Source organism: Protomyctophum parallelum (genome assembly GCF_964188405.1).
Source record: "Protomyctophum parallelum genome assembly, chromosome: 1".
Taxonomy (NCBI): Eukaryota; Metazoa; Chordata; class Actinopteri; order Myctophiformes; family Myctophidae; genus Protomyctophum; species Protomyctophum parallelum.
This window is the reverse complement of record NC_139697.1, coordinates 18,681,562-18,707,287: the sequence shown is the minus strand read 5'-3', so window position 1 is coordinate 18,707,287 and position 25,726 is coordinate 18,681,562. Positions and strand designations below refer to the sequence as shown.

The 25,726-nt window shown below is 42.9% G+C and overlaps 1 protein-coding gene across 1 annotated transcript in view; it reads left to right on the top strand.

The window, feature by feature from the left end:
• LOC310874448 (RNA-binding motif, single-stranded-interacting protein 3-like) overlaps positions 1 to 25,726 on the top strand; it is a 136,177-nt gene that overhangs the window by 83,116 nt on the left and 27,335 nt on the right. Inside the window, exon 6 of the mRNA XM_083787254.1 lies at positions 219 to 269. Coding sequence (XP_083643380.1) covers positions 219 to 269 — 51 coding nt within the window. The remainder of the gene's footprint in view (positions 1 to 218; positions 270 to 25,726) is intronic.

Sequence of the window (25,726 nt, the reverse complement as noted above, 5' to 3'; positions counted from 1 at the left end):
TGTTTTTAACTCAGGCCTAAACGGGTTTAAACCCCATGCTGGTATAGGCAACCCGACCTGGCAGGGATCTGCACTCCGAGCAGCACTCTATCTACTGTAGAGCTGTACTTCTCCCACTGTTTTTACTGTATTTAACGGCAGCGCGTGTTTGTGTGAACGAGGTGGGAATTATATAATTTCACTCAACAGCAATTATTATTTGTGTTTTTTTTTCACAGGTCCAGAGTACGTCCTGGATGCCTCATCAACAATATGTTATGCAACCTACCGTAAGTACACACACGCACACGCGCGTGCACACACACACACACACACACACACACACACACACACACACACACACACACACACACACACACACACACACACACACACACACACACACACACACACACACACACACACACAATACTCCAGTAAAGTGCAGATATTTAAAGTACACAAGTAAATGTACTTTATTACAGTACACAACTGCTCACTAATTATCATGAATCATGATCTCTCTCTCTCTCTCTCTCTCTCTCTGTCTCTCGGTGTCTCTCGGTGTCTCTCTCTCTCTGCTCGGTGTCTGGCTCAGTGTATAGTTTAATGGCTTTAGGAGGGAATCATTAGGCAGTTTTCATATAAGCCCTTCGCTCAAGAATAGTTTATACAACGTTGGAAGAGACGTCTTGATATATATTTAGAGTTGTTAAAAAAGACGTGGAAAAATACTAAAGACCCCCGTCTGGAAAGTCTTCTTTTAACCCATTCTGAGTGGGAACCCCTTTTGGTGTTATGTTATGCTTTAGCTATTGAAAAATAGCAGATCTACAAGCTCATAGCGCGCCACCGAGTGGCGCGCTACGAGCTTGTAGGTCTGCTATTTTTGAAAAATCGAAGAGCGACTGACGTAGAAGACATTTTTCTAATCTGATCTCGGGTCAGAATGGAAAACTGTCAGGATGTAGAAGACATTTTTAGAATCTGATCTCGGGTCAGAATGGAAAACTGTCAGGATGTAGAAGACATTTTTAGAATCTGATCTCAGGTCAGAATGGGTTAAATGCATGTTGCTCCTCCATCTGTACGTGGCTGCCGGCATGGTCCATTTGTCAGACATGCGTGCGTGCGTGCATGCCCACATAACGCGCACGCAAATGCACGTCGTGCACGCTGTCGGATTGAAACCTTGCATGTCCAAACAGCGTTGATTTAGTCTACTAAAACTGTGACGAGAACTGTTCATCGACTGCCTTTTTTCACTGACGAAAACACGGGCAAAAAAAATAAGCTATGACTTATGATGACTTAAACTGAGACTAGAGGTGGTTTCCACGCGTTTTTCGGAAAACCGCTGCTGAAAATCCGAAAAATGCGCTCAGTGTGCAGGGACCTTTTTATACACCGACAATTTCGTCATCAAATAAAAGTTAGACTCTGACGGAGACTAGTGGACACGACGAGATCCAGTAGAACTGAAAGACAAGTCATCGTATGGTTGGTTGCATGCTGAAAATAGCAGACCCCCATGGTGAGCAATATGTAGATTGGCTACAGTATTATGTTGCATCGCAACACATTGTGAGCTTGTATATTGGCTATTATGTTGTATCGCAACACAGTGTGAGCTTGTAGATTGGCTATATGTTGCATCGCAACACATTGTGAGCTTGTAGATTGGCTATAAGTGTTGCTATTTTGTGTGAGTACATCAATAAAGCAGGCCATTAATTTACAAAAAAATAGATAATAATAATGGAGATATAAGGTTTCTGCCCTGCCCAAACGACATAGCCTACCATATACGCACACGTGCGCGCGAGCATGCAGACGTCTGAGACAAGATGATGGTTCTACTTTTGCGGTTGGTGTGCCATAAAGACTTGACATAGAGTCATGTTATTCCTCTGTGATAGATAGCTGCTTGGAACTGTCTTTCCTAAGCATACACACCAGTTGTGGGAAAAGTACTGTTTTACGTAAGTAAAAGTATACTGTAATATAAAATGACATCCTTTTCAAAATGCACTTGAGTAAAAGTACAAAAGTATATTGGCATCAAAATGAAGTACTTAAAGTACCAAAAGTATAGTCCTTATGCAGACTGACGCACAGTGCGTCACGATGCGACGCACTGTGACGCTTGTAGATCGGCTATTTTCAAACGGCCGAAATGTATATGGGGCTGAAGTGTTTAATGTAAGTTTTGTAATCATAATGAGAAACCAGAACTAAAGTTTTCAAATAATTGTAGTGGACTAAAAGTACAACATTTGGATCCGATATGTAGTGTAGTAGAAGTAAAAGTATACTGGAAATTGGAAATAGTCTCAAGTAAAGTATAAATACCTCAAAATTACTTGAGTAGTTACTTGGATATTTACATCATGCCACAGAGGCTCCGCGAGCAGCAGTTGAGAGAGGAAAAAAAATAAATAGCCTTGCGTGCAGGCAGACTTGCAGATCAGTTCCACGTCGCTTGCAGAAAGAACTGTTCTTTTGACTGACAAAACACTTAGAGGTTCGGGAGGTCTATCTGGTTGGAATTATTTCAAACACTTTTTATTTTGAATCGCGCATCGGCAAGCATTCTCGCTTCATGGAAAGTAAATGTCGGTCGAGTCTAACCGAGCATTCAATAACATCCCTCATCATGGATAATAATCATTGTATTCATATTCCTATTATCTTATCAAAATAGTAAACAAATTCCAAGTTAATTAACCAGCCAAACGTATATGATTTAATTCGTTGGACATGGAATGCAGGGCATTGCAAGCTTGAACAATGCCGTCTCCAGCTGTCGGAGGTGTGAAGATCATTAGACGAGTGGGGGAGAAGGGGGGACGGCGGTCGATTTGGCCGATAAAGCCAGACCTAGTAGGTATATCTATGCCTAAAATCATATTTACGAAACGTTTCAAATGGAGAAAAAAAAACAGAGATGATTTCAATCGAATATTTAGACAAAGTCATGCAAGGGGAACTTTCTCTGGACTTCACGGGCTAAGAAAATCGAATTTAAAATCTCAAAACCTGTCAAAACGGCTGCTCCGACGTCCTAGTGTTAAGTACAGTACTTGAGTAAATGTACTTTACGCACTTTCCACCACGGCTCATATAGATAGCTGCTTGGAACCGTCTTTCCTATAATAAAGCACATTTTGGTGGCGGGAGGGAGGGAGGGAGGGAGGGAGGGAGGGAGTGACTCAGCAACATTTTTACCAGGCGGTTGCTCAGGGTTACGCCAAAGCCAGACCGAGTCACACACAGTCATATATTATGACTAATGTATTAATTCGATTCAGCTCAGCAGCCAGACAAGGCTGCCTGTTCTGCCTCAGAGATGCAGGCCAGGCTGCATGGCCGCCGCACGCCATGCACTTCCTGATGCCCTTCAGGTTGAAGAGTTCACTTTGTTTGCTGAAACGTCCTTAACCCATTTAGGCCTGACGTCGAAATTAAAAAAAAAAAGTCTTCAAAATCCTCACAGTTTTCTGAAATACCTCATGTTTCTGTATCAGTGGTGCTCAATATTTCATGTCAAGGACATAATTGGCCACCGACCCCCCCCCCCCCCCCCCCATCTGAAAATATGTTGTTCCATGGACCCTGGCTCTGAAAGAATATTCAAAGATTTGCACCACATTTTCACAATTTTTCAAAAATAGCAGACCTACAAGTTCATAGCGCGGCACTCGGTGCCGCGCTATGAGCTTGTAGATCTGCTATTTTTCAAAAGCTAAAGTGTACCATAATGTTTAAAACTCCAAAAGGGGTTCCCGCCCAGAATTGGTTAAAGGACCACTTTTCAACTTATCTTCATATTATTGGTCCTCGCTAACAAAAAAATGGCACAATGTTTTTTCTATACCGGTCTGTGTCTCATATAGAGGAGGGCTGTGGGCACTTCAGAAACCCGTCCACGACCACCAGTGACATCATCATTAGGCTTTATTTCTTTTCCTTTTTTTTATTATCGTGGTATCGTGATGGGCTTCTCCATTATCGCATTGCAACTTTTCAGGAATAGAAAGCCTGCAGTTTCTATTAGCTTGGATTCCCCATTGGTGATGATGAGGTGACGTGTCCTCCGGCTAAACGCCATATAACCATCATCACAAAATGTGATGAGGTCGGTACATTTTGGGCAAGCTAGTGGCTACGGCCGATACAGTATAGAGCACCGAAGTCCTGACGTCACTCGCTCATCCCTTCGATTCCCCCTGGTTCGCGGAAGTGATTTCTCTATGGAGAATAACATGGGCTCATCTTAAAATCGTTTCATATAAGCGTTGTGGCCTGGGTCCAAAAATAAACAAGCTGTCTCAGCGTTATTGTCGGGGAGGTGTCTTCTGTATCGTTTGGCGACAGTCAGTCACTCATGATACAGTCTGTTTCTAGCGAAAATGTAACTAATTCAGCAGCGGTAACATTAGCGTTTTCTCTCAGTCAGTTGATTCTTCATATCCATATGAGTGAAGCGGCCGGGGTGACATGTTTATTTTTCAAACACAGTTCTTATATGAGGCGATCTAAAATCCCCCTATGGGGATTATAATGCAAATAAAAAGTGGATTTGCGCCCTCTACCATCGACGTCAGACTTCGGTGCTCTATTGTCTCCACAATACTGTCTCCTAGAATCAAACACCATACCGTATGATCAGTCTCCATTATCATTCTATATCTCAGAATGAGTATACATAGGCCTACTGTATATCAATATCACAGAATGAGTCTCCAATTAGGGTAAAAGATGTAGTCTTTCAGTTTATTTTTATTATTGCATTTTTTTTATACAGATCTCCAGTTGAGGTAACACAACCTCTTGGTTTGTCTGTTTGTTTGTCTGTTTGTTGTGTGATGAACAACCCCGGCGCCTCAGTTAATTGAAGCGATATATGAGGTGATTACAAGGTGTTTTAGTGTTCATCGATGCGTCGAATAGGCAGACATTTATGAGCCGTCTGTTGTTCTTGTTCATATTTTATTGTCAAGAGCCTTTCTTGCCAGCCGGTGCATCAGAGCAGCGCTTCTCAACCCGTGTGCGCCACATGGTTTTACCGTGGGGTTCCCAGCAGTGTTGTTTTCGTCGACTAAAACCAAGACGAAAAATGTTCGTCGACTACCTTTTTCCACTGAAGAAAACTAAATGGAAACTAAATGAAAACTATGCTATGGTGACTAAATATACTGACAATTTCGTCTAACAAATAAAAACTAGACTAAAATGTTAGGAAGGGACTAGTGGACAACAGATCCAGTATAAGTCATTTTACACTTGGTTGCATGCTGAGAATATCAGACCCTGGCTGGTGTCCCAGGAGCATTTGGACCACAGATCGCTACTCCTGATCCAAAGCCATCTAGACTAGGCTCTCTCTGCCGCCTCCATGGCAGTGTTGTTTTCGTCGACTAAAACTAAGACGAAAAATGTTCGTCGACTATACCTTTTTTACTGACAAAAACTAAATGGAAACTACATGAAAACTAAGCTGTGATGACTAAAACTAAGACTAAATATACTGACTGAATACTGAATTTTGTTAAAAATAAATAAAAACTAGACTAAAATGTTAGGAAGGGACTAGTGGACAAGAGATCCAGTATAAGTCATTTTACACTTTGTTGCATGCTGAAAATAGCCGATCTACAACCTCACAACGCGTCGCACTGTGACGCGTTGTGAGCTTGTAGATCGGCTTTTTTCAGCAGGTGTAAAATAAGTCATTATGACGGCAACAAGGCCCGCCAAAATACATTTTAGTCGACTAAATCACCTGTAGATTTAGTCGACTACAATCTTATGACATTTAGTCGACTAAAACTAGACTAACACTAATACATTCCAGGTGACTACTATTCAAGAGACTAAAACTAAAATAGAAATGTGCTGCCAAAAACAACACTGGTTCCCAGGTGACAGTGAAGTGAAAACATTGGCCAAATTGTCAAATAATATAAGAAATAATATATATATATATATATATATATATATATATATAAAACATTGTGAAAATAGCAAATCTACAAGCTCAACAATGCTCACGTTATTTTAGTGTTGAAGTCTAGGCTGGCCCAAGATGGACCTGCAGCCAGGAGCATCCCAAGACCAACTCTTGCCACTTTATGTTTCGTTTCATTGAAGTCTTTTCCTTGACGCCAACAAAACTAAACCCCTTAAAGGACCACTTTAAGGGGACATCATCAGTGTGATGATGTCACAGTCTTCCAGTGGCATCATCATTAGGCAGATTGTTTTTTAAACAATATGTTTTTACAAAAAAAAAAATGATTTTTATTATCGTGAGAACGATGGCTTCCATTTTCGCTTTGCCACTTTTCAGGACTAGAAAGCCTGCAGTTTCTATTAGCTTGTATTCCCCATCGATGATGTCACTGGAAGACGGTTTCTGAACTGCCCACAGCCCTCCTATGAGACACAGACCGAGTAGAAAAAAATTGCGCCATTTTTTCATGATTATTAGTGAGGACCTAGTATATGAAGATAGGTTGAAAAGTGGTGAAGTGGTCCTTTAACATGACATATTTGCGTTTCATTAATTTCTACATGGTGTGTTTACCTGTGTGTGACGTGTGCACAATTAAGACTCCTCTCCTCCTGTGAGCCTTCTTAATGCTGTACGGCAGTAACATAATGTGGATTTATTTTGAAGCCCAGGGATCATAATTGATCCTGACCTTCTGCCGTAAGCATTTCATTTAGCTTACGGTAAATCATGCCTGAGGTGCTATAATGTTGGCTTGAAGCTGTGTGCTCTTCTTCCCTCCTGACGGGGACTGCCCTTAAGTCAGACCTCCCGTTAGTCAGACCCGTGCTGCGGGTTACGAATCACCCGTGCTGCGGGTTACGAATCACCCGTGCTGCGGGTTACGAATCACCCGTGAATCACCCGTGCTGTGGGTTACGAATCACCCGTGCTGTGGGTTACGAATCACCCGTGCTGTGGGTTACGAATCACCCGTGCTGTGGGTTACGAATCACCCGTGCTGCAGGTTACGAATCACCCGTGCTGCGGGTTACGAATCACCCGTGCTGCGGGTTACGAATCACCCGTGAATCACCCGTGCTGTGGGTTACGAATCACCCGTGCTGTGGGTTACGAATCACCCGTGCTGTGGGTTACGAATCACCCGTGCTGTGGGTTACGAATCACCCGTGCTGTGGGTTACGAATCACCCGTGCTGTGGGTTACGAATCACCCGTGCTGTGGGTTACGAATCACCCGTGCTGTGGGTTACGAATCACCCGTGCTGCTGGTTACGAATCACCCGTGCTGCTGGTTACGAATCACCCGTGCTGCTGGTTACGAATCACCCGTGCTGCTGGTTACGAATCACCCGTGCTGCGGGTTATGAATCACCCGTGCTGCTGGTTACGAATCACCCGTGCTGTGGGTTACGAATCACCCGTGCTGCTGGTTACGAATCACCCGTGCTGCGGGTTATGAATCATCCGTGCTGCTGGTTACGAATCACCCGTGCTGCTGGTTACGAATCACCCGTGCTGCGGGTTACAAATCACCCGTGCTGTTTTTCTCCTCTCCTGAACAGTTAGTTAGTCTTGCCCCAATGACTGTCTCTGTATCAAAATGAGTCACATATGTGACTACATTTGACTGAGGGACTGCCATTGGATTGGGAGTCAGAGCTTCAAATTGACATATTATTGGTTGTTCAGTTTGACCCACCAGTTTTGGAGATATGGCTTATAGAGTAATGTCTTGCAGAAAACAGCGAGTTGAGAAAACAGACTTGAAAAAGTTCACTTCTGTGGTCTCTAATAAAGCTCTCAAACTCTGCCCGAACCCGACCTGGCCCGACCGTTACCGACCCGACGTTTTCAGGGCGGGCACAACAATTATGCTAATTAGTCGGGCCGGGCCGGGCCAAGCCTCGGGCACAGTGATTTTCCTTGATTTTTTTCCCCCTTTCTCTTTTTCTCCTTTTTTCTTTATTATAATGAAAATAGCAATTCTGTTATTTGTGTAATGTGTAGGCTATATAGCCTACAAGTATGTATTTATTATGAAGAGGCTATCACTTAATTGTGACAGGAGGAAGGCGGAGGAGTGGAGGCGGGGGGCTTGGTGCAGCGCGCTGGCATTGCAGACTCGCGCAGGCATGACCAGAGAGACGTGAACGGTGGGGTTGTTGTTGTTTATACCGCTGTCTGGCCTCTGGTTTGCGGCGCACCAAAATGAGCTTCAGTTCATATGCTAAATGTTTTATAAAAATCAATCGGATTCTCACACGATAGCTGAAAAAGCGTCAGGCTTTTGTCATGTTGCATTTGCGCTGAGCTATCTCGTTAAACCCAGCTGGCTGCGATGAATAACCTAATCGTTAGGCCTAATCAACGTCATATATATATAGTCACCAACAGATCCATATAAATTATATAATTCTGTGGTGTATGATGACCATGCAATGTTACAGTCCACTGCAGGCTACAGGCTATTTGATTTACTAAATTATTAGTATTCTAACCGCCCTCGTTATATGTCCCCAATTTAAAATAACAGATCTCTAAGCTGTCGAGACACGCCATGAGCGTGGATGGTTTGTAAACTGTGTAGGCTGTTTGTTCTTTTGGACCCCTTACGGGGACGATACTTGGGGTCTTGGACACATAGCTGCTTCACTTCAAAGGAAACAGGGAGCTACTCACCACCACCACTGGAAGTGGAATCCATTAGAATGATATGGAAATGGAACATTAACAGTCTAACGTGAACTACATAAATCCTTTATTTCGGCGTTAAGTCCATTGAACTCCGTTCTCACTCTCACAGTGACTTCCACAGACACACACTGAACCACGGCGCTCGCCGCTGCGCTGGCCAATAAAGTGGCGTTCTTATTTTTTCCCTTTAAAAAAAAAGTCTGGCTTTATCGGGCTTGCCCCAGTTAGGGCTGGGTCGGGCCGGGCCATAATTTTTGGTCTTAACATTACACCTAGCTACATGTTTAAGCATTTATTTCATACATTTCAGCTCTGACACTTATTTCAGACATGCTCTAGTATGTGAAGAGTCTGCCTGTGCTAGAAACTCATTTAAAAAAATAAAAAAACGTTTTTTTTTCCTCTGGTGAAAAGCTGGAATTTGTGCGATGGCAGTCTCTCAGTCAAATCTGGTCACACTCATTTTGGATTAAAAAATAAAAAATCACACCTGTGTGAACCGAGTGGTGCAACTCCCCTCTCCCCCCCCCCCTCCTCTCTCTCTCTCTCTCTCTCTCTCTCTCTCTCTCATTAACAGGCAACTCTCTCTCTGTTTCTGGAAAACAGCGCCCCTACTGGTACTCATTATATGATGCTCATAGTCACATAGGTGAACACATAGGTGAACACGGACAAAGCTGTTCCTTGGAGTGGTTGCACCACTCAAAAAGAAAAAATCTGTTTTTCTCCTCTCCTGAACAGTTAGTCTTGCCCCAATGAGTCACATAATAGTACCGAACCAACCAGCTGTGTTTCTCCCTGTAGAGGCCATTACCGCCCCGCCCAGCCCTGCCGCTCCAATCCACCCCCTGCTGGGTGGCGACTGCCCACATGTAATCTGGTCACAGCAGGCCACCAGCCACACACACACACACACACACTCGCACACACACACACACACACACACACACACACACACACACACACACGCACACACGCACGCACGCACGCACGCACGCACGCACGCACGCGCATAGTCCCACACACACACACACTTTCATACTTGCTTTCTCTCTTGAATCGCATCATCCGATCAGGCAGCTCACTTCACACTCTGCCTCTTTCCTGGCTAGATTTTAAATTATGGAATTGGTATAACCAAAGTAACCCCTTGCAGATCTTTAACACTTTAACTCTCTCAAGAGTTACCTTATCCCTAGCATATGAGACAGAGTTACCTTATCCCTAGCATATGAGACAAGAGTTACCTTATCCCTAACATATGAGACAAGAGTTACCTTATCCCTAGCATATGAGACAAGAGTTACCTTATCCCTAACATATGAGACAAGAGTTACCTTATCCCTAACATATGAGACAAGAGTTACCTTATCCCTAGCATATGAGACAAGAGTTACCTTATCCCTAGCATATGAGACAAGAGTTACCTTATCCCTAACATGTGAGACAAGAGTTACCTTATCCCTAGCATATGAGACAAGAGTTACCTTATCCCTAGCATATGAGACAAGAGTTACCTTATCCCTAGCATATGAGACAAGAGTTACCTTATCCCTAACATATGAGACAGTTACCTTATCCCTAGCATATGAGACAAGAGTTACCTTATCCCTAGCATATGAGACAAGAGTTACCTTATCCCTAGCATATGAGACAAGAGTTACCTTATCCCTAGCATATGAGACAAGAGTTACCTTATCCCTAGCATATGAGACAAGAGTTACCTTATCCCTAACATATGAGACAAGAGTTACCTTATCCCTAGCATATGAGACAAGAGTTACCTTATCCCTAGCATATGAGACAAGAGTTACCTTATCCCTAGCATATGAGACAAGAGTTACCTTATCCCTAGCATATGAGACAAGAGTTACCTTATCCCTAGCATATGAGACAAGAGTTACCTTATCCCTAGCATATGAGACAAGAGTTACCTTATCCCTAGCATATGAGACAAGAGTTACCTTATCCCTAGCATATGAGACAGAGTTACCTTATCCCTAGCATATGAGACAAGAGTTACCTTATCCCTAGCATATGAGACGCTGAGTTACCTTATCCCTAACATATGAGACAGAGTTACCTTATCCCTAACATATGAGACAAGAGTTACCTTATCCCTAACATATGAGACAAGAGTTACCTTATCCCTAACATATGAGACAAGAGTTACCTTATCCCTAACATATGAGACAGAGTTACCTTATCCCTAGCATATGAGACAGAGTTACCTTATCCCTAGCATATGAGACAAGAGTTACCTTATCCCTAACATATGAGACAAGAGTTACCTTATCCCTGACATATGAGACAAGAGTTACCTTATCCCTAGCATATGAGACGCTGAGTTACCTTATCCCTAACATATGAGACAAGAGTTACCTTATCCCTAGCATATGAGACAAGAGTTACCTTATCCCTAGCATGAGACAAGAGTTACCTTATCCCTAGCATATGAGACAAGAGTTACCTTATCCCTAGCATATGAGACAAGAGTTACCTTATCCCTAGCATATGAGACAGAGTTACCTTATCCCTAGCATATGAGACGCTGAGTTACCTTATCCCTAGCATATGAGACAGAGTTACCTTATCCCTAGCATATGAGACAAGAGTTACCTTATCCCTAGCATATGAGACAAGAGTTACCTTATCCCTAGCATATGAGACAAGAGTTACCTTATCCCTAGCATATGAGACAAGAGTTACCTTATCCCTAGCATATGAGACAAGAGTTACCTTATCCCTAACATATGAGACAAGAGTTACCTTATCCCTAGCATATGAGACAAGAGTTACCTTATCCCTAGCATATGAGACAAGAGTTACCTTATCCCTAACATATGAGACAAGAGTTACCTTATCCCTAGCATATGAGACAAGAGTTACCTTATCCCTAACATATGAGACAAGAGTTACCTTATCCCTAACATATGAGACAAGAGTTACCTTATCCCTAGCATATGAGACAAGAGTTACCTTATCCCTAGCATATGAGACAAGAGTTACCTTATCCCTAGCATATGAGACAAGAGTTACCTTATCCCTAACATATGAGACAAGAGTTACCTTATCCCTAGCATATGAGACAAGAGTTACCTTATCCCTAGCATATGAGACAAGAGTTACCTTATCCCTAGCATATGAGACAAGAGTTACCTTATCCCTAACATATGAGACAGAGTTACCTTATCCCTAACATATGAGACAAGAGTTACCTTATCCCTAGCATATGAGACAAGAGTTACCTTATCCCTAACATATGAGACAAGAGTTACCTTATCCCTAACATATGAGACAAGAGTTACCTTATCCCTAGCATATGAGACAAGAGTTACCTTATCCCTAGCATATGAGACAGAGTTACCTTATCCCTAGCATATGAGACAAGAGTTACCTTATCCCTAGCATATGAGACAAGAGTTACCTTATCCCTAGCATATGAGACAAGAGTTACCTTATCCCTAGCATATGAGACAATAGTTACCTTATCCCTAACATATGAGACAAGAGTTACCTTATCCCTAGCATATGAGACAAGAGTTACCTTATCCCTAGCATATGAGACAAGAGTTACCTTATCCCTAACATATGAGACAAGAGTTACCTTATCCCTAACATATGAGACAAGAGTTACCTTATCCCTAGCATATGAGACAAGAGTTACCTTATCCCTAACATATGAGACAAGAGTTACCTTATCCCTAGCATATGAGACAAGAGTTACCTTATCCCTAACATATGAGACAAGAGTTACCTTATCCCTAACATATGAGACAAGAGTTACCTTATCCCTAGCATATGAGACAGAGTTACCTTATCCCTAGCATATGAGACAAGAGTTACCTTATCCCTAACATATGAGACAAGAGTTACCTTATCCCTAGCATATGAGACAGAGTTACCTTATCCCTAGCATATGAGACAGAGTTACCTTATCCCTAGCATATGAGACAAGAGTTACCTTATCCCTAACATATGAGACAGAGTTACCTTATCCCTAGCATATGAGACAAGAGTTACCTTATCCCTAGCATATGAGACAAGAGTTACCTTATCCCTAGCATATGAGACAAGAGTTACCTTATCCCTAGCATATGAGACAAGAGTTACCTTATCCCTACCATATGAGACAAGAGTTACCTTATCCCTAGCATATGAGACAAGAGTTACCTTATCCCTAACATATGAGACAAGAGTTACCTTATCCCTAACATATGAGACAAGAGTTACCTTATCCCTAACATATGAGACAAGAGTTACCTTATCCCTAGCATATGAGACAAGAGTTACCTTATCCCTAGCATATGAGACAGAGTTACCTTATCCCTAACATATGAGACAAGAGTTACCTTATCCCTAACATATGAGACAGAGTTACCTTATCCCTAACATATGAGACAGAGTTACCTTATCCCTAACATATGAGACAAGAGTTACCTTATCCCTAACATATGAGACGCTGACGATTCAAGTGGTTAATAAACACATGTATAGAGCAGAAACACAGATGTCTCAGTCTCACTTCCGTGATGCTTCTGTTCACCCCCCCCCCCCCCCGCACACACACACACACACACACACACACACACACACACACACACACACACACACACACACACACACACACACACACACACACACACACACACACACACACACACAGTCACACACACGGACACCTTCACGGTGTCAGACATGGTGACGCATCACAGTCATCTCTGTATGTGTGCTGCAGCACTGTATATGTGTATATTATGAGCCGTGCATATCGCCATATGTGCTCCTCGCTGTTCATTTCCCCCCCGCAATAAGCCGACCCATGCGTTTCCCCGTGGCCCCGTACGTGTCTGTCACGGCGTGACTCGTGCCGCTTGGCGGTTAGCGCTATATAATAGCTTCCATCACCGTCGCACGGTTTGCCAGGCTGCGATACAGGGCCATGTAGGCCGACCGACCGACAGACCGACCGTCAATCCGTCGCCCCGCGCGACAGTGTTGTTTTTGGCAGCAAATTTCTAATTTAGTTTAGTCATATAGTCTTTGGACTGAAACTTCATTTAGTTTTAGTCAAATTTTAGTCACCTGGAATGTCTTAGTGTTAGTTTAGTTTTAGTCGACTAAATGTCATAAGATTTTAGTCGACTAAATCTACAGTTGATTTAGTCGACTAAAATGTATTTTGGCGGGTCTTGATGCCGTCGTAATGAGTGTTTTTACACTTGCTGAAATGAGCTGATCTACAAGCTCACAACGCGTCGCGTTGTGAGCTTGTAGATCGGCTATTTTCAGCAACCAAAATCATCATGCAACCAAAATCATCATGCAACCAAAATCATCATGCAACCAAGTGTAAAATGACTGATACTGGATCTCTTGTCCACTACTAGTCCCTTCCTAACAGTTTTTATTTGTCGACGAAATTGTCAGTGTATTTAGTCTTAGTTTTAGTCATCGTAGCTTAGTTTTCATTTAGTTTCCATTTGTCTTTGTCAGTAAAAATAGGTAGTCGACGAACATTTTTCGTCTTAGTTTTAGTCGACGAAAACAACACTGCCGCGCGCACGCTCCCGGTGTCCCCCGCCCCGTCTGTGTCTGTCGCTCCCGTCTGTGTCTGTCGGCGGCTGGCAGACCGAACCCAGCTGCCCACCACGCCGTCTATAACCCGTTAACATCTGAGGACGGTCCGTCCTGCAAAAACTTCTTCCATTTAATCACGACGGTTTTCTGGAAAAAGCCCTATATGTCTACGTGGGTGGTTCTCAAAGGTTTTCATGCAGTCAAAGATCCCCAAAATAATAGGTATTTGGCCACAGATTCCCCCCCCCCCCCATCTAAAAATATGTTGTTCCAGGGAGCCCCCCCCCCAAAAAAAGCAAAGGTTTGAGTTCAAAGCGTTTGCTGTGAAGGAATATAATATTCAAAGATGTGCGCCGCATTTTGACGATCTTTAAAAAAGGCAGATCTGCAAGCTCGTGTATAGCGTGGCAATCGGTGCCACGCTATATGAGCTTGGGGATCTGCTATTTTTCAAGTTTAAAATCATGGTTAATAAAGTGGTTAATAAAAGCTATTATAATAATAAGGCGACATGGATGCGTCCTCAGATCTAAATGGACTATAAAGGATCACGAGCGCCATGCAATCTGTTCGCTTTTATGTCCCCGTGATCGTATCTGCCAGCTAAACGCATGGCAGGCCAGCACACGCACACACACACACACGCACACACACACGCGCACACACACACACACGCACAGCCAGCATGCCCGGGCTATATCGCGCACGCGGGAAACTAGCCGAGCATGCTGTCTCATGTCTGAGTGTGCTCGGGGGGGTCGTTTAAAGCATTTTGTTCGGGAACCCCTTTTGGTGTTAGCACTATGTTATGCTCTAGCTATTGAAAAATAACAGATCTACAAGCTCATAGCGCGCCACCGAGTGCCGCGCTACGAGCTTGTATAGATCTGCTATCTTTTTTTTATCGAATAACGACTGACATGGAAACATAGCTTTTTCAGGAAACTGTCAGGATGTGTAGAAGATATTTTTTTTAATCTGATCTCAGGTCAGAATGGGTTAAAGCATTAAGCCAGTTGGTTATACGGCTACAGTGTGTCGCTGCATGCGTTGTTGAACCGACGGGGCCTCGGACAACGCCGGCCGTGGACAATATGGAGGCAGCCGGGCGTGGAAGGACGAGAGGTCAACGCTATAGCTATAGCCAACCTCAGCAGTTGAACCAGACTCAGTGGTGGAGAGTGACTCATTACATTTGCTCAAGCATACTGTTCTTATATACGTAGGTACAGTTTTTGAGCTATTTGTGCTGTACTTGAGTATCTCACATTTTCTGTATACTTTTACTTCTATACTCCACTTCGTCTCAGAGGCAAAATATTGTACTTTAACTTCACTACATTTATTTGAAAGCTCGAGTCACTGTCTCGTAGTAGACTGAGATGACCAAACATATACATTAACCACTTCGCCCTATATACATTTCGGCTATTTTCCAAACATATTGTGTACATTTGAAAACTTGAAATTGGACATTCTGCACAATGACTATTGACTACTTATTCTTTTGGTACTTTAGGTACATTTTGTGACGCCAATTATTGTATACATTCACCCGCGTACATCTTGAACACGGGACTTGCACTTGTGACGGCGTCAGGGCGTATAGCTATATAGGGGAAGCGGCAGAAGCAGTGTATATAGTCTATTGAATAGTTTTCGTTTAGCTTTAGTCACATTTCAGTCACCTGGAATGTTCTAGTGTTAGTCTGGTTTTAGTCGACTAAATAATATCGTAAGATTTTAGTCGACTAAATCTACAGGTGATTTAGATAGTGATTTAGATAACAGAAACTATATACCGCCCCGCTCCGTCGCGGCACACACAAATAAAACGAGCCCCTAATACCACCACTTTTACAGAACAACATAAATGATACAAACCAACAGACAACTAACTGATGCTGGCGAAAGGATTCAAGACAGAAGAGGGTTTATTTTATCACTCACTGATACAGGTACAGTGACATTATCATGATGGCACAGGGCAGAATGGCAGCACGCCCCGGACCTTTCCTGGTGGCCTGCCTGCCTGTCCAAAAAAATAATATATTTTTTCAATATGCCCAGTATACGTCCTAACAAGGCCAGTCCAGCCATGGTGGGCTGAGGAGTGGCGAAGAAGCCTGAGTCATAGATTGCTCTACTATACAGTTAGTGCTGGCTGAGATGTCTTGTGTGCATCTGTGATATATTACGTTTGACAAGCTCAGCCATACGAATCCAGACGCCCCCCCCCCCCCGAGCAGCCAGCTGTTTTGTTAACAAGAAGACCGAGAGCGAAATGAGAGACTCCCTGTGTTATTGTCCTTGGCTATTATTTGGGTACGCAGCACGTCTTCAGACGTCTCGTCGATTGTAGGACATTGTATAGTCTTCTCTGTTCCCCCATGCAGGCCTTTCTGTGGTTCTTAAGCCATTTAGGCCTGACCTCAACATTTAAAAGAAATCTTCTAAATCCTCCAGTTTTTTTAAATAAATATTTTCACAACTTAAAAAAAAATAGCAGACCTACAAGCTCGTAGCGCGCCACTCGGTGGCGCGCTATGAGCTTGTAGATCTGCTATTTTTCAATAGCTAAATTATAACAATGTTTAAAACACCAAAAAGGGGTTGCAATTTTTGTTACTAGTGACTTTGTAGATTGTGATTGTTATAACAAAACATACAGTATAACCACTTCAGTCCTTATATTTTGGTCCTTTGAAAATCAGCCGATCCACAAGCTCACGATGTGTCGCGGTGTGACACATTGTGAGCTTGTGGATCGGCTATTTTCAAATGATGTTTATATACTTGAAACGGGTAATGCTGTATAATGAGACCCGCCGCTCCGGCTATGGTATTGAAGATATAATCACTGCGTAAAGCAGTTGAAAAGGAGGATTTTCGCCTGATGGAGGGGAAAGGAACTGGTTGGAATAACGTGTTCCTTCCACGCGCTATACGTCCAACCAGGGAAACTCCCCCCTGTCAGGTGTAAAGGAGCAACTTGGACACTCACCCATGTCCCCCATATATGGGGACTAGGTTGGTGGAGGGTGTGTAGAGCCCAGGATCACATTAGATGATTGACACAGGGGTGAAAAATGGGTTACAAAATCTCCCACAATGTTAAGTTACACCTAATTTTATGTTAATAACCTGGGTTAAAATGATGCAGCATTGGGAGGTAAAGGGGAGACACTTTAATTGTGAAGGGACGACAGGATGAGGAGAGGTGCGGTGTTGTTGTTGTTGATAATTGCCGAGAGTAATGGCTGCGTGTGATATTGAACAGTCAATCTATTTGTATCAATACGGTTTTATCAACAAAATAATTATGTCAGGTATTATGTATATGGGGGGCCTCATATTTGGTCTCGAAACGGGCCTCCAGATTCCTAAGGCCGCCCCTGAGTTGTGCCAATGATACTCGAGTGTGTGTAGCAAGTGTGTGTGTGTGTGTGTGGGGGGGGGGGGGGGGGGGGGGGGGGGGTCATACTCCGACTCTTAAAGTGAACGCATATTGGCACATGGAACTGAGAATTATGCTAACAGCTAGCCGCAATGAAAGAGTTACACACACAGTACATGTTGATGGCAATACTTCAAATTGAATTCTGAACTTTTACTTTACGGAGTAGTTCTAAATTGCAGTATTTCCTACTTTGGAAGGACTCTGTCCTTCTCGTTCATTTTTCTCCCATCTTCATTTCTTTTCTCTCTCTACCAGCCTGTAATTCTCGCACGCACGCACGCACGCACGCACGGACAAACAAGGTATCGGGTATTGTGTGGCTGTGCTGCGTGCTGTGAGATATCTGCATGTCTTTTGTTTGCCCGCCAACCATCATCAGCACAAGTAGCCTACAACAGTAGAGAACTTAAGAACCGGTGCCAGTGAAATACAACAGCCTCTGCAAACAGAACACATTTAAGTCCACTGACCTTCTCATGTCCTATATCCAGGTTCAATGTTTGTTTGTTTGTTTTTAGTTTCATGCCGTACTCTCTGGTCAACCAGTAGTGGTTCTATACAGAATCAGCACAGTATCGAAATCTCTGTCGGAAGACCAAATACACAACCAGCACAGTCATTGTTTTATTAACATATAACTCTAGCATAGAAATTGGTTAAATGTGTTTAATTTATTATCAAAATAATTGTGGATTTCATATACTAAACAGACACATATACTAAAGCTACAGGTATAACCACACACACGTCTTGACACATGCAATGCTCACCTGCAATGCAATAAAGCAGTATAGTTTTCAACCTGTGTTCCGGGGACCACCAGTGGTCCTTGAGTCGGTTCCAGGTGGTCCCCAGCGAAATGGTGGAGAGTTGGTAACCAAAATGAACCTGTATGGGTCCATCTGGTTTCATTTTACACTCTCAAGAGTTAAATTGTTGTTAAACAGCTGCATGACTTATAATTTACAAGTCTATACAGTTAAAGACTGAAGTTTTTATTTATTTTGATCAACGTTTGCCTGTTTTCTCTCCTAATGGTACCAACATCAATACAGCATGGAATTGAGAACAAAATCATATCCGGTCATCAAAATATTATTTATTTTTGGGGCTGATGAATGTCATTAATGGTGGTCCGTGGCTCAAATAATGGGCCTGGAAACTAAATGAAAACTATAAGCTATGATGACTAAAACTAAGACTAAATATACTGACAATTTCGTCGACAAATAAAAACTAGACTAAAATTTTAGGAAGGGACTAGTGGACAAGAGATCCACTATAAGTCATTTTACTCTTGGTTGCATGCTGACACGTGCTGCCATTTTACTCTTGGTTGCATGCTCACAAGTGAGCTTGTAGATCGGCTATTTTCAGTGTAAAAACACTCATTACGACGGCATCAAGGCCCACCGAAACACATTTTAGTCGACTAAATCACCTGTAGATTTAAAACTAGACTAACACTAAGACATTTCCGGGTGACTAAAATGTGACTAAAACTAAATGAAGTTTCAGTCCAATGACTATATGACACAACACTGCAGCCAGCCATGGCAGTGGCACAGCATCTCCTCCATGACTGATCTATATTCCCCAGATTTTCCATCACCTTGATTTGAGCTATATGAGCTTGCGGTATATATTATGTGGACGTGTTGGAGCAGACATGTAGCCTCATCAGGCATCCTGTGTGTAAGTTATTGAACTGTGCGCTCGCTATCCATGCCATGATACTATAGCTATGAGATATACACAGGCTATGAGCCGTCTGACTGCCATCGTGGGATATATGGGATGAGGCTAAAGAGAAGCAACCGTCCCTTGAAATGAGAAATCGTTCCTTATTCGGGAACTGAAATGCGTGTCCCTTTATTGAACCGATAAGGGGACACACTTTGGTCCTTGGTATTTTGGGAGTCGGTCGATGGACACAAGTTCAGACAGCTCATATATAATGAAGGCTTAAAACTGGACCTGGTCTCTGTATACTTGTTTTTTTTTCCGATCAACACCGAATCTCACCGACCTACAAGCTCGCAACATTTTTGGCTAATGTTCCACCCAGAATATGGACGCTGCAAGTGGTTAATAGGTTAATGGTTAAAATAAAATAAAAATAAAAAGTACATTATTTACAATGACATTACCTTTTTTTTTCTCGGCCGTTCCTTATTCTTCTTAGAAATAAGGGCCGCTCTCTTATTTGGGTCTCGACCTGAAATGTTTAGAACCCACTGTGTGAGACTATAGCGCCCCTGCTGGACATTCACAACGATGCACTGTGCGTGCACATTCTCAGCAGGACATTGTGTCAAGTCTCATGAATCCTACTGAGCAGGCAAAATCTGAGACAGTGCTGTCGTTGCCCTTCAGTTGATCCAACTTTCTCTCTCTCTCTCTCTCTCTCTCTCTCTGATATTGTCACGTTTGCATGGTGACAGCTTACACGGACATTGACCCGTCTGGCTGGCAGGCTGGCTGGGTCTGTCTGTCCGAGTACCGGAAATAGCGTTTGTTGACCACCAAGTGTCACTGTTGTTTCTTATATTAAAGGGGGCCAGTTCACCCAGAAATCCAAACGCAGTTTTGAGACATTTTCTAAATATGTCAATAATAGTCAAAATAGCAAATCTAGAATCTCACAAGTTAACACTTAATGTCATCATGTGGCGCGTTGTGTGCTTGTAGAAGAACAGTGCTATTTCTTTGTACTTTCTCATTTCCTAGAAATGTAGTGGAGTCAAAAGTACTATATTTGCCTTTGAAATGTATAGTGGAGTGAAAGTCAGAAGTATATCCAAAGATGCAAATGCAGTACCTATACTCAAGTAAAGTACAGATATACTCAAATACATCTACTTATAGTGCAAGTACGGTATTCAATGTATACTTTATTACTGTCCACCGCTGTAACGCGACTTTGACTAATGGAGACGAACATGGCAAACCTTTAGGATGTCCTTTTTCCCTCCGTACCAAACCTCTTCATCGATACTATATAGCCGATCTTCACGTCGTCGCGGTATGTAGTGACACAGTGACACTGAACTTATAGATCATCTATTTTCACCGAATCGTCCATTGTTGTCGAATGTTGGCCTAGCACGATGTGCACGCTAATTGTTGGTCGTTTAACCCATTCTGACCTGAGATCAGATTATAAAAATTTCTTCTACATCCTGACAGTTTTCCATTCTGACCTGAGATCAGATTCTACAAATGTCTTCTACATCCTGACAGTTTTCCATTCTGACCTGAGATCAGATTCTAAAAATTGTCTTCCACGCGGCCACAGGAGGCTGACGGATTGAAAAAAACGACTTTCTTGGCCTCCCGTATACCGGCTTTGTAAATTTGTCAGACATCTTTAACCGCCTTGGCCCCTGCCGTTCCTATTCTTGGGGATGAATCCATCAAATTCTGTAAAGCAAAAAAATGTCAAGCACACAAGTACAAGCACACGACGCGCTTGTATACAACCCCCCCAAGACAGTCACACACACGCAGTCACACACACACACACACACACACTCGCGCGCGCTTGCTTGCCTGCCTCTCACCCTCTCGGATCCTCGGGGGTGTATATATATATATATATATATATATATATATATATATATGTGTTCGAGCGCAAGCGTTTAAAATAAATAAAAAACTCCAAAATTGAGACGGTAAATCTCCGAGCGGTGGGGAGCGAGAGAGTGAAGACCCTGTGGTACACCTGCGCCCTGCACGGTGTCAGACACAGGAAAGCTTTTTATTTGTGCTATTCATCACCGCACACACACACACACACACACACACACACACACACACACACACACACACACCACTCGCCACTGCTCCTCCAGACTATATAGCACTATATATACCGCGGTCTCACCCAATCACGGTGAAATAGCACGGAATTGCAATTCTGTGCGTATATATACGCGTCTGGGAAAGTCAAAAGATACGTACACATATCACTGTAAATCCCTGGGACATGTGACACGTTTAAAACCTAAACACCAGTGTGTAATAATAAAATGCCAAATGTTTATTAATGGTCATAAAATACACTAAGAACACGAGTTCACTCAAACACCTCACGAGAACACCTAGTGTTTGAATTCTATATGAACACCTGTATGACTGACTTTGATTGTAAAAACTAAACACGTTTGTGTGTTTAAAAAGTGTCACGGGCGATTAAACATGTTCTTCTGTTTATAATCAAAACACTGTGACACGTTTAAAAAGTGTTACAAATAAGTGTTTATAACGTTTATAACCTCCTAAGTGCTTGGGTTTAGTATATGACGCTGAAATCCTCCTACCTGAAGTGGGTATAGTTTATGTTTTGTAATAATCAAAATCTACAAAGTAACTAAAGTGTTTCAAGTAAATGTGAAAGGTCAATATTTAATTGCCTCTGAGGTGTAGTGGAGTAGAAGTGAAATGATTGGAAATTGGACATACACTCAAGTAAAGTACAGTAAATTGAACCAAGTAAGTATATATACTAATTTTGGGGCTGGAACCCCTTTTGGTGTTTTTAAGCATTACGTTATACTTTAGCTATTGAAAAATAGCAGATCTACAAGCTCGCAGCGCGCCACCGAGTGGCGCGCTGCGAGCTTGCAGGTCTGCTATTTTTCCGAAGAATCGTGAAAATGCGGGCACAAATCTTTGAAAATTGAACATAATTATATTCTTTCAGAAGACTTTATTTTTTTGACTTCAGGCCTAAATGGGTTAAGTCAATGTACTTAAAGTTGCTTTCCACCATTGCTATATACTATCAGCGGTTCAGAAGCCTATATACACAGACGTATAGCCTGCAGCGTGCAAAGCGTGTCTTATATAGACAGACTCGTGTCGTTATATATATATATATCACTGCTCATTGGCAGACCTGGATGTCTGCGTGCCCCCAAGGAGGTGGATCCAGGTGGTGGATTATAGTCTTATAGAAGCCATATATATAAACCCAGGATAGGGGCTCCCTTCCCTGGGCTTAGACATATACCTGGATACTGGATGGATATACACGCCTGAGGGCTTCGGATTGGAACCGCTGTAGAGGGAGGTACTTGTATAACAGCATGCTAAGTGGTGTTAACACACACACACACACACACACAAACGCACGCACACTCGCACATGCACTCACACTCACTCTGAGACAGACACAGACGAATGCCATATAGCCTAGACATGGGCATACAGTTACGTCTATACATGTAGTACATGTAGGCCTACATACACACTCTCTCACTCACAGTAGCCTTATATGCAATATCGCACGTGCACTAAAAGCCTCTCTGTGTGCATGGTTTCTATGGAAACCGTTCCCATCCCTGGGAGGTACATTATAGGGGCCTCGGGTCCTGGATTCAGTTCCAAGTCAATCATCTGCACATGTGCTGTCATAACGGTGCAGCCTCGCAGACCACACGCAGGTCCCGTGTGCGTGCGTGTGTGTGTGTGTGTGCGTGTGTGTGTGCGTGCGTGCTCAATGTACACCTTGAGATGCCGTTACAAACTCATGCGTCTTATTATTTGTATTCAATGGCGCGCTATGAGCTTGTAGATCTGCTATTTTTCAATAGCTATAAAGCATAACAATGCTAACACCAAAATTATATCTTACATACAGTATACGCTTGCAGTTGCAGGTCCATGCACTAATGCGTACGGTATACGTGCAACTTCACAATGCACATGTATGTATACAAACTTGAGCAATATCCTAGTGGTGGAAAGTACATTTAAGTATTTCATCCAAAGTGCTTTTTCACTTTAATGGAGTTTTTAATCATTTTTTCTTCTACTCTACACTATCTCAAAGGCAAATATTATACGTTACCTGTACAGTGGGCCTATACTGTTATACTTTGAAAATAGCCGATCTGCTATTTTTTTAATGGGATACTTTTACTTTTGGTACTTTAAGTATAGCTACATTTTGATGCCAATATACCTTTGCTTACTGGACTTATAGCTTTCATGGCATTATTAATTTATTTATTTTTATTTATTTCTTGGTGTTATGACCCCCAATTACACCCACACAACCTCAACTTTGAACATTCAGTGGATTTTCTGTGGCCTGGGGTTTTCTCCGTGTGTTCTGAAGCATTTTGAGCTGCAATGGAAACAGGCAGATGTCCCTCGACAAACAGTGACATCTGCTGGCAAAAAGTCACAGTCCAGAAAAGCACTTGTTTGAGCCAGAAAACCCCCCAGACCACAGGAAATCTACTGAATGTTAAAAGTTCAGCTTTCTTGGGTGCAAATTGAGCTCCGAAAACCTACTAGAAATATGAAAAAGTTTGTTTTAAGTCACCAGACCTTTAAGTAAACATGTGAGTACGTCTTCCATCACTGGCAATAGCGTATAATACTCTAACCACACATGGAGAAACGTAGCTGTCAGATCTATAGGCAGGAATGTGTCGAGTTGAGGCTTTCAACGCAGACAACACAAGACACGCTTTGTTTCAAAGGAACGGAGCCGCTGTGACTTGACGGCGTTGGTGCGCTTTTATTTTAACAGGCCGTGGAGCTGCTCTGTGGCTACTGTATGTGGTATTTTCAATCTTCATTATGCGCATACACGTGCCAGAATGTGCATTTAAAATGCCTTTTACTCCAAATACACAAAGGTCTTATTGACTCTGCTGTCTCATGTGAACCTCCGATTGTGCAGTCCGGCCATACACAGCAAATCCTTTTAGAGCGCCGAAGTCTGACGTCACTTTCAGTAGAGAGGGCGCCAGTACACAGGTTCATGTATTTTTTTATTTGCATTGAAAGGTCGTTTCATATGAGAATTGTGTTTGAAAAATAAACCGATCATCCCGGCCTTTCTGTTAGGGGGGTGTCTGTGCGTCGTTAATGATGTCTGTTCATATTTGATACAGCCAGCTTCTGGCGTCACGCCCAGCTGATAATATACAGTACGTCACGCCCAACATTGCGTTCCTGAGATTCCTCGTTGACGTAAGGTCAGCTGGCAGTGACTCGGCTCGTACTAACCACGAAACATTAAATATCAATGCACCCGACGATCGTAAATCATTTGTGATTTTGTATCGCATCGCTGAGGAAATGTAGCTGGTTGTACTGCTATAGCTAAAGGCTGTGGGCTTCAATCGCCACAATCAAAACATTTAATTTGTCCAGAGCTGGCATATACACCATATAGGAGCCCTCGCCATTGTTTTACTCTGAATTAAACCTTTAGGGCTGTATTTTGCGTGTCTTAAGTACCAGGTCTTATTCCCTAACTTGAGTAAACTAAAGTCCTGGAGGCGTGATCAATGCTCTTTGGCTATTCTGAGTGGCCAAAGAGCATGGATCACGCCTACAGGTCTTTAGTTTACTTATAGGTAATAAGGCCTGGTACTTAAGACACGCAAAATACAGCCCCTAGTGTCTGCGACGGAGCATCCAAAAACTTAAACACACGTCTCCTCCGAGACTGAACGTGTTTCGGCCTCGCATCTCTGCAGCCCAAAACGAGACAATTATACCACTAGCAAATGTACCAAACCAAATTCCTCCAGCAGCTGAGCGTTGTTAATGAACAGCGGAACGCCAGAGATAGCGATGCAGACAGACGGCTATACCGCGGGCGGCGACGCAGTAGTGAATGTGTCCCTAATAACAACACCTCTCTCTATACTAGGTCACTGACATTTCTCTTGTTGTGCGTGAAAACAACCACCGCTTTATTCATTCTGGAGGCAAACGATATATTACATTGTCATGCCCAGATCTCCTCTCCCACACGCCGGGATTCCGCGGGGAACGATACGGACCCCCTTGACGGATCGACGGAGCGTGCAACGGGGGAGGCGGCGGGTCCCCAGCGTGGGACGCGACATCATCTCCCCGTGGAATTATAACAACAATCCCTCGCTTCTTCTTTGTAACCCAGCACAGTATAAAGACACAATGACTCTCTTACCTGACCATGCACAGAATCCACATGAACCAAACTTT